This window comes from Diabrotica undecimpunctata, chromosome 8 (genome assembly GCF_040954645.1).
Source record: "Diabrotica undecimpunctata isolate CICGRU chromosome 8, icDiaUnde3, whole genome shotgun sequence".
In the NCBI taxonomy this organism is placed as follows: Eukaryota; Metazoa; Arthropoda; class Insecta; order Coleoptera; family Chrysomelidae; genus Diabrotica; species Diabrotica undecimpunctata.
In genome coordinates this window covers 18,421,130-18,441,389 of record NC_092810.1, presented here as the reverse complement: position 1 = coordinate 18,441,389, position 20,260 = coordinate 18,421,130, and the positions used below count along the sequence as shown (strand labels likewise).

Sequence of the window (20,260 nt, the reverse complement as noted above, 5' to 3'; positions counted from 1 at the left end):
GTTTCTCCTGTACCTGATGTTTCTGAAGTTGTTGTTACTACAGCTTTTGAATGAAATTTCCTTGTACTAAACTTGCGTTCGTTCCATCTCATTTCTAGTTTTGGTTTGTTCTTTTATGATGATTTTAAATTCTTCTGTAAGGTATCAATAGGGTTGTATATTAATTGCTCCTCCTAAAAATACCAAAGGTTAGAATTTTGTTTAGTGTTAATTAATATTTTTTACCTACATTAGATAATTCATGAGAAGAGCCTGGAACATCGCCCATAGACAAAACAGGAATGTCCGCATCAATTTCTTCGTTACAGACATCTTCTCTGTATGATTGATCTTCAATTTGAGATAAAACATGATTAGCTAATTGTTAAAATTCATCGTCATCATCTAAAAAGGACCTTAGAATCTTGGTCTTTTGGATAATCCGGATTAAAACCTAAAACAAAAATATCAATATAGACCTGTAGTCCATTGCAATGGACATCATATTTTAATGTTTGTTATCGACAAAAAACAACAATAAATCATCTATGTCTAATAAGCAGTATAAAAATTGATTTGTCTACTATTATATAAAATAATATTTGGTTACATAAAATAAATTTACGACTTGAAGAAACATGATATTTACTTACGCCTTCCGGGGTATCGTGAATTCGCTATGTCACACTATCTTTAAAAGCACTTAAATCGGCTATGATTTAAACTAAATTGAAAATTTTTATGAAGTAGTAACTGAGATATATAGTAGATAAAAATATGTAGTTTTCAGCAATTTACAGGAGTTTAATTTTGTTGTAGGGTTTACGTAAATGTATGTCCCTTGCAATGGACACAAGGGTTAACCAATCCAGTAGAAATGTCCCTTGTTGATAAACTTTCCATTCTTCTGCCAGTAGGAGCAGTAGTATCCGTGTGAACTGTTACTATTTAATATACTTTACTGTTAGACCATTGATAAGTACTTTACGTTTTACCAGTTCCTCTCGCTCTTATTCAAATAGTTTATTGGATATTTAGTTAAGTCATCTTTCAATTGAAACCTGGAAAATTTGGTTCCTAACAATCTCTTATTGCTCAATATAAATAATGGACTATCATTATCTGCAACTTTAACCTTTAATGGCCTAGACTTATTACTATTGTTAACCTTTTCAATACGAAAAACGGACGTAAATGAGGGATTGTGCGGTTTTATTCTATTTACAATCATATTATTAATTATATTAATATGTAATTAGTATTATTAGTATTATTAATTAAACGTCTCGTTTCAAGAACAAAATGTGATTGAAATGTCAGATGTTGGTAGTTCAGATTTCTTTCCTAGGTGGCGCTAGGAGTTATCGTACCGGACAAACAGTGTGGCTTGTCGTCTTAACCTTTTATATAGATAGGTTGTTAGAATCCTTATAAATTATTTTTGTTACAAAATAAAAAACTATATAAAATTTTATTATTTTGTAGTTTGAGGAAGTACAGCTGACAGAAATAATTCGCAGCAACATTACAATGGCTCGTTACGATTCCCCCACTCCTGTGCAGAAGTACGCGATACCGATAATCATATCGAAGAGAGACGTTATGGCGTGTGCACAGACCGGATCCGGCAAGACGGCCGCTTTCCTGGTACCAATTTTGAATCAGATGTTCGAAAATGGTCCGCCAAACATACAACACGGAAGAAGTAGACGCAAGCAGTTCCCTCTAGGATTGGTCCTTGCACCGACGAGAGAATTGGCTACGCAAATTTATGACGAAAGCAAGAAATTTGCTTATAGATCAAGAGTTAGACCATGTGTAGTGTGAGTACATGTTTTTTTTTAAGAATAATATTATTATTATTATCGTTATATTAAAACAGTTTAGTGATCTTTGTAAGTCATAGTGTCGCTGACAATGCTGAATATATCCTTCTATATTTATGTATAAATATACATATGTAAGTTTATAACTTACATACATTTACATTTATTAATTTTCTGCTGAAGAAGACACTATTGGCATTTGAATACTTGTTCAAAAAGCTACTGGCCAATTGCCTGAATGGCCTTCAGTGGGTGGCTTTAACTTTTCTGTTGACAAAAGTTTTCTTACTATCACTTCCTATCAAATATGAAACTATTACAACCTATCAAATATGAAACTGGCACTAGACAAGGAGATTCGCTGAGCCCATTAATATTTAATCTGATAATGGATGAAATCATAAAGAAAGTTAAAAAAAGAAGAGGATATAGAATGGGAGAAAAGGAAATAAGGATAATATGCTACGCCGACGACGCCATAGTAACAGCCGAAAATGAAGATGACCTACAAAGATTAATTAAAGAATTCGAAGATACGGCGCTCATATACAACATGGAGATCTCAACAGAGAAAACTAAAGCGATAGTGATATCAGCGGAACCGAGAAGATGTAAACTAGTCGTAAATAACAAAATAATAGAACAAGTGATGGAAACTGAATACTTGGGAATAAAACTGTCAAGCTACGGAAAAGTGGAAGAAGAAGTACAAAAACAAGTGAACATGGCAAACAGAGCAGCAGGATGTCTCAACAACACAATCTGGAGAAACAAATACCTCACAACGGAAACGAAAACCAGGATATATAAATCAACAATAAGACCGATAATGACGTACACAGCGGAAACAAGAGCAGATACGGCGAAAACACAAAGACTACTGGAAACAACAGAAATGAAAGTCTTACGAAAAATAACAAACCAAACTCTAAGAGACGGAGTAAGAAGTGAGGAAATACGAGCTAGATGTGGTATAGAGGAAATAAACGCGTGGACCAAAAGAAGAAAAGTGGAATGGAATCAACACATCGAAAGAACGACAGAAAACAGAATAGTACGAATAGCAAGAGACAAATCGCCAAATGGAAGATCATTGGGACGACCGAGGAAAAGATGGTCAGACAACGTCAATTGAGGCTAAAAACCGAAGTAAAACAGGCATTTTGCCTATTTATAAAGTAGGAAGAAGAAGAAGAAGAAAAGTTTTCTCACAGGACAGCCAGTAATATAAATCCTAAAATAACTATAAATGGCACTTGTCTGTAAAAAGAACAGTATTTCAGAAAAATAACAGTTCAGTACACTTTAAACTATTCAGAGTAGCTCCTAGTATATTTGCGACTAACTTGAATGTTGTCATCTTTCAACAAGTACAAAAAGTATCAATACAAACAGATCTACTGGTCGGCAAGACTTATGATTTTGATGTTTTATTATAAATAAGTACCTTAAACTTATTTCCGCTTAAATTCTCTTATTGACATTGTGGGCAAAACCTGCTATTAATTTGGCCTCATAAATATTTTTGTTACAGTTATGGAGGCGCACATATCGGTGATCAGATGCGCGAACTGGACCGCGGCTGTCACCTCCTTGTCGCAACCCCAGGTCGTTTGCTCGATATGATCGAACGAGGACGCATCGGTCTGGATTATTGCCGTTACTTGGTGCTTGATGAAGCTGACAGAATGTTGGATATGGGTTTTGAGGTGCAAATTAGACGTATCGTCGAAAAAGAAACCATGCCCAAAACTGGAGAGAGACAAACACTTATGTTCTCAGCCACTTTCCCCTCACCTATACAAATGCTAGCCAGGGATTTCTTGGACAATTATATTTTCTTGGCTGTAGGAAGAGTTGGTAGTACTTCCGAAAATATTACACAAAAGGTAAATATAATATTAATGGAAACAAAAATTTAAATTTATTCGATTATAATTTTTATTTAAGGTATTTTATTATATCAATATTAAATGTGTTATTTCAGGTGGTCTGGGTAGAAGAACACGACAAAAGATCGTTCCTATTGGATTTACTCAACGTTGCAGACTTACAACAACCTTCACCAGAAAGTTTGACACTGGTTTTCGTCGAAACCAAGAAAGGTGCCGACTCTTTGGAAGAATTTTTACATATTGAAGGATATCCAGTGACATCAATCCACGGAGACCGTAGTCAGAGAGAAAGAGAAGACGCTCTGAGACAATTTAGATCAGGAAACACTCCAATTTTAGTTGCAACTGCTGTAGCTGCCAGAGGATTGGATATTCCACACGTTAAACATGTTATTAATTTCGATTTACCGTCAGATATTGAAGAATATGTACACAGGTAAGTCTATCATTCCCATCCAAATCCCAACAAATATTTTGTTTACATCTATTTTTAATTGGGCAATAATTAATCATTTCTCCTCCAGAATTGGTCGTACGGGTCGTATGGGCAACCTCGGTCTTGCGACATCATTTTTCAACGATCGCAACAGAAACCTGTCCAGTGGCTTGCTGGACATTTTGATCGAAGCAAAACAGGAGTACCCCAGTTGGCTGGAAGGCGTAGCAGCCGATGGAAGAGCACCCAGCGCCAATAGAAGAGGTGGCAAAGGAAGATATGGCAGTGGCGGAAGTAGTTTCGGTAGCAGAGATTACCGTCAAACATCTGGTGGCGGCAGCCAAAGAGGTCAAAGGTCTGGCGGTGGTAGCGGATATGGAAATAATGGATACGGTAATGGAGGTGAGTGGTTAAAAGATATTTATCAATAATATTAATAAAAGTTGAGGACTGATTAAATTTGCTACTTCAAGTACAAAACATTAAAAAAAAAATTAGTGTTATTAGTAAATTTCATGGAGTATTCAATTATTACAACTTTTACAATGCTTTCTTTATTCTACTGTATATACAGTGCATTCATAAAGTGTGGAAACGGTCTATTATCTCATGACTTAATTATTTTCAGAGTTAAAGCTATGATAGATCGATTTTTATTTTTGTTTTTTAACCTTTTTAAAAAAAACTCCGGTGGAATTCATAGCTTGTACATAGAGGGTCGTATCAATATTAAATGTAGATCGTTTTTGGTAGATACAGGTGCAACAAGAACTATTGCACGTCCAGAACTAGTACGAGACCATCTTAAATTATCGCCTGCAACAGTAAAGCTTAGAACAGCAACTGGTGAGATAATTAATACATATGGCGAGGCTAATATGTCAGTATCCATTGGCCAGACCACAGTGAAACATAGAGTATTAATTGCAGATATCTCCGACGAGTTCATATTGGGGATGGATTTACTAAGGAAAGTTGGGGCTGTATTGAATGTCAAAGATGGAGTTATAGAATCAGTGGTGAAGAGTTGCCGTTTCATGAAGACAAAGAAGATGTTATCAGCTTAATAACTACTTGTGACGTAACAATACCCGGTAATAGTGAGAAAATTTTGATGACCAGACCTGATGGTTACTGCCGAGAGGGAAGTTTGGTCGAAGATGTGAACAGTGCCGAGTTCCTAACGGCAAAAGTTTTGGTGGGAATTCGAGATGTCGTTCCTGTAACAGTTATGAATTTAAAGGGAACTGCTATTAAGTTAAGTAAAAGAACTTTGATCGGACAGTGTGTTCCCGTGGCTTCGATTTGTTCTATGAATACTAACGAGAAACCATCGAAATCTAAGTATCAAAAAGAGCTTGTTGAGATGGTGATTAAAACGTGCCGAGATCTTAATGATGAACGAACTAAAAAAGTGAAGTCTATGCTGATAGAATTTGAAGATGTTTTTGCCATTGATAAGAAGGATAGGGGCATTTGCGAAGAGATGAAGCCGAAGACATCATCAAAGATATGAACAAACAAGGGGTAATTGAACTATCAAACAGTCCGTCGACATCACCAGTAGTGCTAGTAAAGAAGAAAGATGGTTCAACTCGTTTTGGTATTGACTACGGACAGCTCAATGCTGTAACTAAAAAAGATAGTTACCCTTTGCCCCCAATAGATGATACTTTGGATACTCTTTCTGGTTCTCGTTGGTTCTCCACATTCGATCTAAAAAGTGGATATTGGCAAGTAGACATGGAGCCAGCTGATCGGAAAAAAACCGCATTCTCGATAGTATCAGGGCTTTGGCAGTTCAGTTATGCCCTTTGGTTTATGTAATACCCCTGCCACATTGGAAAGATTAATGGAGGCAGTTTTAAGAGGTCTAACATGGAAAACATGCCTGGTTTATTTGGATGATGTAATTGTGGTTGGAAGATCCTTCGATGAACATGCCAACAATCTGGAAGAAGTTTTTCAACGGTTGCGGGCAGTGAATTTGAAGTTAAGTCCGAAGAAATGTCACCTGTTTCGACGAGTGAAGTACTTGGGACATATTGTAGCAAGTAATGGTATAACAGCTGATCCTGAAAAACTTGACGCAATTAAGGATTGGCCAGTACCAAGAGATAAACACGAAATTAGAAGTTTTCTTTGTCTATGTACATATTACCGACGTTTTGTCAAAGGATTTGCGAACATCTCCAAGCCATTAACAAAGTTGACAGAAGAAGGCAATATACATGAAGCGAAGAGTTTCATTTACGGTCTTTAGTTCTTTACTAAAACCACGGGAAGTCCTAATAATATTAAGCAACAAGTAACTGGAAGAATTCAAGATTCCGTTTTCCATTGAACAGTTACCACAACACTGTCAGAGCTTTAACTCTGGAAATAATTAAGTCATACTAGTTGCATTTTAACCAAGCCGAACTTGTGAGTGAGCAATCAACAGCTGAAGAAGACCGACAACCCCGTGCATTTATTCTCCATAAGAATAGCCTTGCCCTATCTTAGCTGTACTGCACTTTAACCTTTTCACTGCGGCTAGTTATAAAAGTAGTATGGTTTCTGGTACGGCTGTTTCATGCTTGTGCTGATCAACACGGTTGCCGCACTCAGTCGATGAAGTACTATGGCGTATAAATACGGTTCACGCAGTGTATCAATACAGTCTATTCAGGACTGTATTTAAAATTTAGCAGAAGTAACAAGTAACTATAAATTTGTTGCTGTTAGATTTTTGAAAAATAAAAAAAAGTAAATATACTGAAAAATTATCATTATTTATTTATTATTAGTAATTGTAGCAACAAGGTAAAAAACAACAAACAAATGGTACACAAAACATTCAAATGCAAAATATAAATAAAAGTTTTGACTAAATTAAAAGGAAAATTAAAATTTTTTTATACAATGGTATTTTTCAAAACATGGCGTAGTGCATAGAGGCACATTACAGGCTATGCCTTTTTTTTAGGTCTTTATTGAAGATTTTAATGACAGTATTAGACCCAGTATAAATGATAAAGTTCAAATTGTAGCCTGTCTCACAGTCACATAAAACGTGGAATTTAATTCTAAATCTGTGCCTTTTAGAGGGTATATATTCTTTAAATGCTAGCCTTCCCTTATAAAGCATCTAACTTTCGTCGATACAAATGTTTCTGAATGGATACAGAAATCTACGAAAAGCGGTCTTTAAATGGTTTATAACGATTCGCAGCTTAAAAAGGGAGTCTTCTTTGCCAACGGTATTGTTATCTGAAAAACGTAACAACAACAATGTAAGGAACGAAAAAGCTAGAAAACAATACTCTTCATCCACAACAGTATCTTTCCAATTTGTGACACAAGAATTTTGTTCAATATCACTATGTTCCACAACGTATTTGTAAAAATTGTTAATTTCAACAATTGCTTTCATAAAAGTCAAAGAAAAAAAAGTTTTGAAACTACTTAAAACACTTGGATTACATTTTAAATTTTCATTCAAACACCCTGATGTATTGTCGTTAAAATTATGAACTGTTGGTTGTAGGTCTCCCTTTTCCCATTTATATAATGGAATCTTTTCACATTTACGACGCGACGTTTAGTTTTTTGAAGAGAAGTAGATTCCAAAGTTAAAGCACTATTTTCGCTAACCTGTGTTGATGATGGTAGAGTCAGAGTCTCTTTATTATCATTTTCTTCTCCAGATTCATCACTTTCTGCATCAGATTCTTGAAGAATACACTCATTCTTACAGTCACTTTCCATTAAAATTTCAAATAGTTCACTTTTGCTAAGATATTTGCGTATACGAGCCATTTCACTCAGCAATTGCTTTTATTAGTCAAGATTGTATAAGAAATCTAAATTTAAGACGCACCCACTTATTTTTGTAAAAAAATACACTACTACTAGAATGGTGTACAACAATATGATCATAATAGAAATAGACGCTGCACGCAAACCGGAGGAGAGATGTAGAGTTCATTTGTGGCATAAAAGAAATAATCTTAACATTATCAAGTCTGTAGTTTCCGTCTTCTTTGAATATTCATAAAATATTAATATCCTAAAAGGTTTTTCAAATGGTCAAGTATTATAAATTCTTTATATTAGGTATAGAACTAATAAAAAAATATGTTTTGACAACAATAAGTCTTTCATTTCGGTCCAACTTGAATAATATTAAAATATATCGTAAATTTCAGGTAGTAAATAAAAATCTTTTAACAATAGGTACCCTACAATATGACAAGCTGTCTCGAACCATCTTTACTATTAGCTAATTAATGCAATAGGTAATAAAATTATTTCAATTTGAATATTTCTTACCTGTTAAACATTCTGTGAAATTTGATACAATTCTATTGTATTTACTAAAACTCATAATTCGACAGTTTTTTTCCTATTTTTCAAATAGGTTTATCAGCAGCTGTAATTCACACAAGTAAATTCTTAAAGAAAATAAATTAAAATACACTGCTAAAAACTATCGTACATAAATACGGCGAAAGGGAATCCTAAGATTTTACAAGTAAATCCCTATAGTGCGTGCCTGTGTAAAACGGTGCGGATTTGTACGGCTCCCGCAGTGAAGCATAAAATTTTTAAATGTATTGTAAATTTTGATGTAACATGCTTAACTCTTTTCTATAGGCAACATACAATACGTAAGCAGTATCTGATTCATACGGTTTCCGCAGCGAATGCCGAAAAAGGGTACGCGTATTTAGCCGGTTCCCGTTGTACGGGCACGAAATTATTTTGCGTGTATATACGGTTCCCGCAGTGAAAAGGTTAAGGGTGAATTTGACTATAGACACTAATACATATTTTTATTTTATTTTTAGGTAGCCATTATGGAGGCATGGATAGAGGTAGCAACTTTGGAGGAAACTACAGCAACTCTAATAATCGTGATGACTGGTGGGAGAAAGAATAAGTCACTTCAATAATTGATTAGAATAAAATTACTTAACACGTACCTACTACCACCAATTCGTACATCTAGTAATCCAATAACTTTCAATGTCCGTGTTTTTCTTCTACCCTTCCCGCACTCTCCCCGATGATATTTATTCTTTCCGAAGTTTTATTTATTATCAGAAATCAATTTCCTTGACGCTTCTAGTAATCCCAACAAACACACACACTACGTTTGCGTGAGTGATAATGTGTTATTTTTTTTTTCAATTTCAAACAACTTTATGTCTCTTGTATAGGAAACTTAATGGAAATAATAGGGAAAGTATCGTTAAGAGTACGTGTATGTTTTTTTTATTTTTTACGAGAAGTTTGTGATTCTAAGAAAAATAGTTTTAGCAGATAAGTTTGGTGTTTTCTTTTTGTGAATCTCGTATATTGCAAAATATATTTACATTTATATTAACGATAATAAAAAATGCGTAGATGTTTCACCGATTTAAATATTGAATTGTCACGGTAAATAATTAAAAGTTCGTTCTGTAGCTATTCCATTTGACATTTTCATTTTTAAAAATTTAATATCGAAAGTTTTTATTAAAATAAAAGTAGTTAAAAAACGTATAAAAATGCTTACTCTTATAACTTGTTCTTGTAATATTTTATATTCACTGTCACAGCAGTCGCAAAACGATAAGGTCTTAAAAATAATTGTGTAATTTTCGTTTGAATTATTTTATTATCGTAGTAGATTTTAGAAATCTTGATATTTTGGTAAACTGCCATCTTACGGCTATTTGAAGATCTAAAAGTTCATTCACATCAAGATTTAAAAACACTGGTGAATGTGTTTAATCGTTTTTGACCAATATACTTTCACAAAAATAACTATGTTGAGAACAAAACCGCAAAAACTCTTGTTCTTTTTCAAATATAGTATTATATGTAAAAAGGAAAACATTTAAAAATAGTGAAGAGATATACTTCCGTAAATGGCCATAATACTATTTAAGTAAACAATAAAGGTTGATTTTACCGAAAGTACAAGCTGAATATAGCTGCAAATGTCAACCATGAAATAAAATATTTCGATTTGGCAGTGTTGAAATGTTTTTATAATGCATATGTTGTATGCTTCAAATACAAAAATAGAAAGCTTTTAAAAAGTACATTTTATTATACCATTTTATGAATTCTGGAATTTTTAATTTATATGAAACAATTTACGAGTAAATATTTGTCTCTTTCGAGATTAATTGCAAACATCTGATAACTACTGATTTGACGATTGCTAAATCTATCCCCTAATCTGTCAAAGGGTAATTGCCAAAAAAATTTCTAACAATTAACTGCAATTAATCTCCAAAGAAAATATTTACTCATTCTTAATTTATATAAATCAAAAATTGCAGAATTCATAATATAATCAAAATGTACTTTTCTAAAGCTTTATCTCTTTATATTTGAAGCATACAACATACACTCGGAAAAATGAAAGATTACCCATAAACGATCATATCAATCACTTATTTTGTATTTGCTGTCTTTTTCTATAACAAACATTTGTTACTTATAGAAAAATACAGCAAATACAAAATAATTGATTGATGTGATCCTTCATGGGTAATCTTCCATTTTTCCGGCTGTATACATTATAAAAACATGCCAACACTGTTAAAACGAAATTTTTTGTTCCATGTTTGACATTTGAGGCTATAATCAGCTTGTAAAGGGTGATTAAAAGGGTGATTTTTGTGTAAAAAACAATGAAATGATTTAATATCGAAAGTTTTTATTAAAATAAAAGTAGTTAATAAGAAGTAATTCTTTACAATTACTTCTTAAGGATAATTTCTTTTAATTGTTGGCCATGACTACGATTAAGTTGGTTCATTCTGAAGTTCCGATTCTCGATGACTGGTTCCAGCATTTCGATTGATATTTCACCAATGACTCGAGTAATATTGGCCTCCAATGCCTCAGTCGTATCTGGTTTATTCATGTAGACTTTGGACTTTAGGTAGCCCCAAAAGAAAGAGTCTAGAGGTAAGATGTCACAGGTTGTTGCATATGACAAGCCAAGCTGTTGAGAACGGCTACGAATCGATTCTTCATTGTTTTCGAGTACACTATCCGTTACCGGCGCTATATGTTCTTCAGTACGTGCTGAATGTGGTCTATTTGAATTGTGCGTTCGGTAGGCCGATTATGTGGACCATCAATTGCTCTAAGCGTACGAAACACATTCCTCACAGAACTCCCATTTTCAAAATACAACTTAATAATGTCTAGGCGCTGTGCCGGGCAAGTCTTTTCATCATGAAATGTCAAACAGTACTGAACAAAAGCGAAATGTTAGTTTGCAAAAAAGAGTACTTCTAAATGAATCACCCTTTACTTTCGGTAAACTCAACCCAAATAAATGATACTGGTAGGTTATTGAAATACCTACACTAAGAAAAACGCAACTTCATCTTCACCATGGTCTATTGTCAATTTAATATGAATATGTACATACTTCAAAAGTATGTCGGTGGATTATATAAATTATAATTAATAAAACATGATGTGACAGTTTGCGGCACGATATTTTTAGTTGGAAAACAACCTTTCAATAAGCCAGTTAATATTTCTTATGTAAATACAATATATATTATGATTTTTTATTAATTTTGTGGAATTTCTTTAATTTTGTATCTTTATTATACTGGTTTCTTGACGAAAAATTCCATAATTTTCTGCTTTTTATTTTCACGTGCTTTTTAAACATCCATAAAATTAATTTAGAACACAAAACAAACAAACGAGACTTCGAACAAACCGCAACCCAAAAAATACATCTTTATAAAATCTTACAAGGTCATGGTTGCTTTTGAGACATGACGTACACGGTTAGATACACAATATCCTATAGTAGATGCCACAGTTAGAAGGCAGTGTTGGTCTTACGGCGCGCAGCGATGCCGCTCATGTCGGCACAGTGGTAGTTTGGCGATAGACTGAGAAATCAGGACCGTACTCGCTTCATTTCAAAAATCATTACTCGTTAATTTAACTGAGTTAAATAGGAGAATAAACAATTTTCACTTGACTCCACACCATCTCAATCGGGCTCAGCAATTGCGTACGCAATATCCAGAAATTCACTTTTTAGATAATTTACTCGAAGAAAATGTTCTTTTCGATTAGCCAGTCCTTGGTTTGCCTTTTGTTCCACAAGTTCCACTTTAGTTGAAACAATAATGATAATCTTTTATACAACCGTAGGCAATTGTGTGCGCGTATATTCCATTGCTACGATTCTTAAATCCGGTCCTGATGCGCCGCTCGGGGCAAACCGGCAACATGGTCGTCCTTTCTCCCGTAAGAAATACATTGCCTATCTTACCTGCACTGCATTCTATCTGTGACTTCTACCATAGTAAATAAAATCGTAGCCTATTAGGAGCCTTGAATTTTATTCCATCTTATATTTTTCATGGCCTTTCTTTCACTCGTTTCATATCGATGAAGGTGTTACTACCAAGTTAAAACAAAAATGAAAAAAACAAAAAAATATAAAGATAGGTTAAGTGAGGTTATGATTTCATACCGAAGATTAAAAACCACAAATTAGGTTAGAAAAAAAATAAAATTGTTAAATTTTCTTGACTTTAATTTTAATAATTACTTCCGAATCGTATATAGGAACTTATCAAATTGATTTTTTTAATTAACGTTGTTTTCTCATAAAAACCGTTGACAATAACAAAAATATTATTGTCCAGGTGGCGTAATCCAAACCTCGAGTAATAAATGGCGTGTTTAACGCCTTTCTTTATATGTGTGTGTATTTAATATTGTAGATCAGTGTATTTTTCTTGCTCGTCCATTTCAAAATGTACTACTACTGCTAAAATTATTACCGACCTTTGACGGTCGTCTTATCACAAAAAGTTCTCGTCTTTTTAAACATTAGAAGTGTGTATCAAAAATGTAATATAAATAACTCTTTAAATAATTGTCAACAACTGGCGGAGAGGGTCTGGTTGACAGTTTTTAGTTCATACATATAAAAATAATTTAAAAAAAAAATACAAAACTGAAAATTTACAAAATATATTTTTATGATTACGATATTTGAAAGAATATGTTGGGATCAATTCTTACGTAGTCTGTAAATAAAATGCTTTTTAGTGCTAAGGAAATTGTCAGCGATGCCCTTTCTACCTTGCGACTGTTTTAAGCAAGTTTCATAAACAAGGTTTATTCGTATAAAAATCATAAAATATGTCGATGTTTCCTGTTTAGCTACGCAATGAAAACTATTGAGAAGTGTTTCTTTTTTTTGATAAACATCTATTATATTCATATAATTATAACTTTTTTAATTCATTTATGTATTAATGTCAACCTTGTGAGCCTTACGCGTATATAGACACTTTAGAAGCAGTTCCTTACCGTGCAGTTCTCATAGTTTATACTTTTTATATACTTTAATATAAACAAACGAAGGTAAACATTTCTGCTTTTGATTAAGTAACGGTAAACGTTTGGATCACTTTATTTACCGCTAATTTGGCAGGAATATAATCTTCCTGCTGAATTTTTGCCGGCTTCACATCGGAATTAATGTTTCGATAGTCATCATGTACCGTAAAGTTGGTCTTACGGAGAGTGAAACCATCGTTGATGTTTAATCGGTACTGCGATATATAGTAGTCGCAATATTAACCCAAGCGACTGAAACAACGCACAAAAAATAACTAAAGGCAGAACGCTCTTATTCATCATATATTGAAAAAACCAAAAAGGGAAATAGCTTACGATACTATAGAACGCACTTCACCTATGACTTTAATAGGTGATATAAATAGGTACTGAATGTATACTGAATAAGTATAGATTCCGAATATAGAATTCGTAAGCCTTGTTCGTCAATTCCAGTTGTTTCTATCATCTTTTGATGGTTAACACAGTCAAATGCTTTTCTATAATCAATAAAACATGCATATACATCTACATTCATGTCTCTGGCTTACCTTCTTCTTCTTATAGTGCCGTGCACCTATAGTGCATTGACGAATTATCTTAAGGTCGTCTGTCTGTCTTTTGCGATATGCAAAAGATCGCCAGTGTTATTTATGCCTGTCCAGCTCTTTATGTCCCGTAGCCACGACATTTGTTTGCGACCTACTCTTCTCTTGCCTTCAATCTTTCTCTGAATGATTAGTTGAGGGATTGCGTATTTTTTTCCTCTCAAAACATGGCCGAGGTATCCAATTTTTCGTACCTTGATCAAATTGAGTAGTTCTCTCTCAGTATTTGCCTTTCTTAAGACTTCCTCGTTTCTTACCCTATCTGTCCGTGGTATGCGGAACATTCTTCGCAACGTCCACATTTCGAAGGCCTTCAACTTATTAATGGAAGGTACTGTTAACGTCCATGTCCATGCCGTATAACAATATGGACCATACATAGCATTTAACCATCCTGTAGCGGAGATTGAAGGAAAGATTGCGGTTACATAGCAGCGGTTTAAATTTGATAAAAGCTTGTTTTGCTTGTTCGGTACGGCATTTTATTTCTTGTTGAGGATCCCATTGGTCATTTATCATCATTCCCAAGTATTTAAATGTTTTCACTTGATCGATTGGAGCATTATCTACTTGCAATTGTATTCTTAAAAGTGCGTTTTTTGTTATTGCCATGCATTTAGTTTTTCCAGCATTTATCTTCAAACCATATGTTTTTCCTACGGTGTTTATTTTATTTAACATCAACTGCATATCATGTTCGTTGTCTGTTATTACTAAGCTCTGGCTTACCACAGTGAATAAAAAAGTATATATACGAAACGACTGTCCAAACAATCGTGAAATTAAGGAGATTGAAGCAGGAGCATTATTAGTTACCTTATATTGAAAATATTTTGATTTACACGTAGTTGATCGCGTGAGATTTATTGACCATTTTAATTTTTCTTCTAAATATTTGCAAAATGCACTAGAAAAAAAAAATTAAATTGGGTCCAAGACCTCTCAGTGACAGACTGCTTAGTTGGTAACATATTTAATAATTCTCATTAAGAGTCATCGAGAGAATCACTGTTGCCTGCATAAGAAGGTTTAAGATCTTTGATATGCCAACACCAAGCTAAGGATCCATTAGGATCTTTCAATCTACGATAAGAAAAAGTTTTATGTGGACTGTGCACATATGAAGTTAGGGTCCAATTTTTACATAACATGCTCAGAAGCTTTTGTAATACTTAAATCTGTCTACAAATCTTCTCGTTTTATTCCTTTGTATTTTGTTATACCTTAACTTGATTCCCATTTTGACCCTTTTTTTATTAATAGCTTGACGAATTTTGGAGAGTTTTTTGCCCTAATCAGATAGCGGTACAATGACGGCTTTGAGGCAATGTTTAACAAAATAGCACTGAAAATGCTATCCACTATGCATTTTCCCTAAAAGGTTTGATAAGATACAATTTAGCATTGTGATTAATTCGATTATATGTCGATCTTTTCTCGATTTATTTGTTTGTTTTAGGTCTCACTAATTTTGACTTTACTTATTACACTCTCATATCTGACAGGAAATACGAAATGCATAGAGATATTTTAAAATGTAGAAAAAACCTTGTTTATGACGTTTGCCAATTGTAAAGTCTTTAGACATGTCGAAAATTTGCGAGTAGAGGGCTCAAATGGCGTTGCAGTTACAGCTATTAGGGCGCTAAGAATTATATACGTTTGACTGTGATATTTACGTAATCTAAGTAAATCGATAATTTTCGATTATATAGTTCGAAGCTGTAACGGATAAAAGAGAAATATGAGAGACGTAGATAAAAGTACAGTCACGTGACACTAACGCATACGCTTATGCGACGAATATATCTTAGCGTATTTTATTTATACTTAAAAAAAAGAGAGTTAAGTTTTTTTTATATAAAAAAACAAAATAGTTTGTAAGGACGATAATTTAAATGTTAGAGTGGGCACGGTCTTCCTCTAGGGAGCTACTACTACCTTTACATGGTTTTTATACTGCGCATGCTCTTCTTTTATACACAATGTAAGTTAATTTTTATAACCTCCACATAGGTTTTATATTTTTATAAATTTAAAATCCATTTCTAGATTCAAAACATGCTATCTTCAGTTAATGACAAAATTGAATAATTTTGCTGCAAATATCATTCTCTATTATATTTTTGAGTCCACGATTTACAATATTATAGCGCATTTAGATGCCAATATTGGCCAATACTAAACAAACAATTGCCAGCTAAAAAGAATCTACACAGCGGATCTTGAGTATTTGAGAATGTTACGCAGAAGCCACTGAGGGATTATATTTTTAACAGTGTCGTGTTGGACCGATCCGATAATGATAAAAGTTGTGCTGATTCTACTTTTCTGGCGGAAGAATGCTCTGCTCTTTCTAATTGTTTTGTATCACGCGAATTATGTCATGTCATTAAATTGATTAGTTATGTTCCATTCCTTGTTGTGCTCTGATCTATCACAATTTTTTTATTTTGAGCTCCTTTTGTAACTTCATGTCTTCTAATTTAAATATTACTCTATTGTACTAATTGTAACCATTTTCTTGTTGTTCTTTTGCCAAAACATAATTTAGCTGTTTCTTTATATAGTTCGTTTATTGATCAATATTATTTTTCCATGTCTTTCCAATCTTCTCAGTCCTGGGGATATATGTGGCAATAAACTTCTTTTTGATTCCAGTGAGATTCTTTTGTCTCATATTTGGTCGTTAGACCGTTGTACCAAATAGTTCCCTTTCATTAAACTTTATCAAGAAAGCATGTAATCCTGTGCTCTTGATAACAGCCAGTAGTTTTCTTTGCATTTTTATTTCCTTAAATCCGAAAGAATTGAAAACTTAGCTATATATTAGAGATGGTATTGTAACAAAATATTTTATTCCTAAGCACTTTCTGCAGCAAACATATCAAAGCATGTTTTAGAAAGCTTTATCATCGCATTGGCCACTTGTCATAGTCACATCTGATCAAATATTAACAAAAAAATTGTTTTGTTAACTTTTTTAGGTTTGTTTGCGAAGCTGATTCCAAAATCATTGGTTTGGGGACAATATTTATAACGCGCATATTCAATCCCAATATCAGATACATTTGTAACTTCTCTAACCTCTATATAACCTAAAACATAGCAAAAGCTCAATGGTTCAATCTTTATTCTAAAAATTTAAGATTTTTTGGAATCTATTTCTAATTACCTATATCCAAATATAAGTATATCAGTAAATATTATGTTTGCAAAAACAAAGCATTTTTGGAGTAAGTTATACATGCTAAAATTCGTCGATTATCAGTAAGGAAACGATCGTAAACTTTCCCAACATAGCAAATGACAAAATTTCAATCTGTCGGCAATTTTACACAGCAAACGCGGAAAAATTAAATGCTTATTCGAATCCGCTCCGCAATCAAATCTATACAGTTCTTTCAATGTGGTCATACGTAATATAGAATTCACTGTTAGGTTTTGAACAAGTTCTTTCTTTTGTGTCTCGACGGTACTGGGTCTAATATCATGAAATTAAACTTTATAATACAGGGTTCCTCATTTTTGTAAACAGCTACGATCAATGTAGATTTTTGATATTCGACTGAGTACAGTCCGTTTCTAACTACACTCTTCCCAGGTGTTCCCCGAATGCACTGTTTTACTACGGGCATTTTTGTATATTTCTTTTTTTGTATTATTTTTACTTTCTAGTTTTTTATTTATTTATTGGAGTGATAGATTCATATGATTGAATAGAGTAACAATTGAGTGAATGAATACGTGAAATAAATAAGTGTAAGTGTATGGATATACCAAATATTGTAACGTCATACTTTAAGAACATTTAGATTTCCTTCATGTCATTTACCTGTCAGCTATAAATCAGGTTAGCAACTGGTTTGCTAATAAATTTAACTAAGTTACTCGATTCATTCATCAATTACCTGTGATACGGTTAGAAAAATATGTGCCTATTCTAACTGGATGTGAGCATAATCACATTCTTGAACATTTAAAAGTTATTTGATATAACGTAACGAGGAGCTGTGACTGCAACTTATTGATATACTGTTACCTGGAGGTTGTTATGATACAAACTTATCCAGCTAAGGGTATTTTTTATTAAAAGTTTGTCTCATTTCTTCAGGTTGGTTTCGTTGATACAATGTGGAAATATATGAGTTTAAGGGATGGCAAAATGCTCCACAATCCTTTATAAAATTGATAGAGCATTATAATTTTAATGCATTTACACAATTTGTTCTGTTAGAAATGCTGTTACAGCATTTATCAATTAATAAAATATTTAAAGTTCCATTGTTGTTTTATTTATCATATACAAGTTATCTAAAAAAAAGTAGTACATCAAGCGGTACTGTAGACTATACTACGATTTGGAAATTGTACGGAGTGACTAATTTTTAAAGTATGAGCAGTTACGTGTAAGAGCGGAAGGACGTGTGTAAGACCATAGGCGTCGAGGTTTTTGGATAAATATTGACAACAATTGAGGCTGTAGTTAGAAGAAGGGCCTATCTGCTAAAAATGTACTTTGAGAAACAAGCATTTAAATATTTAACATCCATGCCTAAGGCAAACCAACACTTGCATTATTTAAGTGTTTTAGTTTTAAGAATTTTCGATCCATTGATAAAATAATAGAGAACACCTTTATAAAATCTGACCTTTTTTCTTTTGAAATGAAGAGTATTAAAACAAGTTTACATAAGCCCTTCTTTTGGAGAACATATTTGGCAGATTAAAACGTCTTCTGCAGAAGAAAGGCCTATAACTTTTTACTGTTGCATAGTATACTACAATTATATATGGACCTAGTTATGCAAGAAGGACTCAACTCCAAAAAGTGTGTTTTTCAAGAAAGACATTTTTGCAAAGCTATCTATTGTAAATTACAGGTACAAGTTACAAGCTTACTGAAAGTTGTACCGTGTTGAAAAGAGATAGTATTTTTATTGTTGATGTAACAATAAAACACTGAAAACTTTGTTTTCAAAACTTCCACAAAATTTATTTTAAATTCTTATCACTACAGCTGTTTCGGCTAATTGCCTTTCTCAAGTGACCTGTTTTTGGCATGGGTTTACACTTTATAGTCTCTAATGAAATAGGTTGAGAAGGGGAGAACTGTTTGTCTCAAGCTGGTCATTCAGAATTATATCTGTGTTTTTTAATTTGTTGATTTCTATAGATTCTAACAAAGATAGCTTAAGGCCTTTATTTTGAATGTGTAGAATTTTAAATTCGTCATTAAAAGAATGATTATGATCTAGAAGGTAAAGTGCGTATGTAGAATCTGTTTTTCTATTATTGAAAGCCCTTGTATGTTCTGCTATTCGTTTATTAAAATTTCTACCTGTTTGGCCAATGTAAGTTTTTGGGCAGTCGCCACATTTAAGTTTGTACACACCACTGTGTAAGTGTTTTTTATGTTGGCTCTTGTTGTTTTTAATATATTTGCCTAGGTTGTTATTTGTTCTGAAAGCTGGTGTTATTCCTTTCTTTTTTATGTGTTTGGCTATTTTTGTTGATATTTTGCCTGTATATGTAATCGAGCAGAAGGTACTGGGTTTTTTCTCTGGTGGTGGAAATACTAAGTTCAGGGCTTTCTTGTGTAGTTTTTGATTTAACATTTTATTAATTGTTTGTTCGTTGTATCCATTGTTTACTGCTATTTGCTTAATGATATTTAATTCTGTCTCAAAATTGAATTTTGACATAGGAATTGCTGTTAATCTATGTAACATACTATGATAGGCTGCCAGTTTATGTTGTGTGGGATGGGATTATGAATTGTGAATAGTCGTGTCAGTATGGGTAGATTTATGAAATATGGAAAAGTCATGTTTGTTTTTAAGTCTGGTAATTTTTAAATCTAAAAAATTTATGGATTGATTTTGTTCTGTTTCTATTGTAAATTCGATATGACTATGAAGAGAATTAATATACGATAAAAATTGGTCGAGTTGCCTGTTAGTTCCTGTGAAACATACCAGTACGTCGTCTACGTATCTCCACCAATATAAAAACTGTTTGAATATGGGATGTTTTGAAATCTTTGTCTCTAGATGATCCATGAAAATATCTGATAGCAATGGGCTTAGAGGATTGCCCATTATAAGTCCTGTACTGTTATTTGTATATAATTCATTATTA

General features: G+C 33.2%; 1 protein-coding gene across 1 annotated transcript in view; it reads left to right on the top strand.

Moving 5' to 3' along the window:
- The window catches only part of bel (ATP-dependent RNA helicase bel), a 37,092-nt gene extending 18,691 nt beyond the window's left edge, over positions 1-18,401 (top strand). Inside the window, exons 4-8 of the mRNA XM_072539777.1 lie at positions 1,465-1,802; positions 3,340-3,694; positions 3,793-4,136; positions 4,225-4,538; positions 8,969-18,401. Coding sequence (XP_072395878.1) covers positions 1,465-1,802; positions 3,340-3,694; positions 3,793-4,136; positions 4,225-4,538; positions 8,969-9,060 — 1,443 coding nt within the window. The 3' untranslated portion in view covers positions 9,061-18,401. The remainder of the gene's footprint in view (positions 1-1,464; positions 1,803-3,339; positions 3,695-3,792; positions 4,137-4,224; positions 4,539-8,968) is intronic.
- The last annotated feature ends 1,859 nt before the right edge of the window (positions 18,402-20,260 follow it).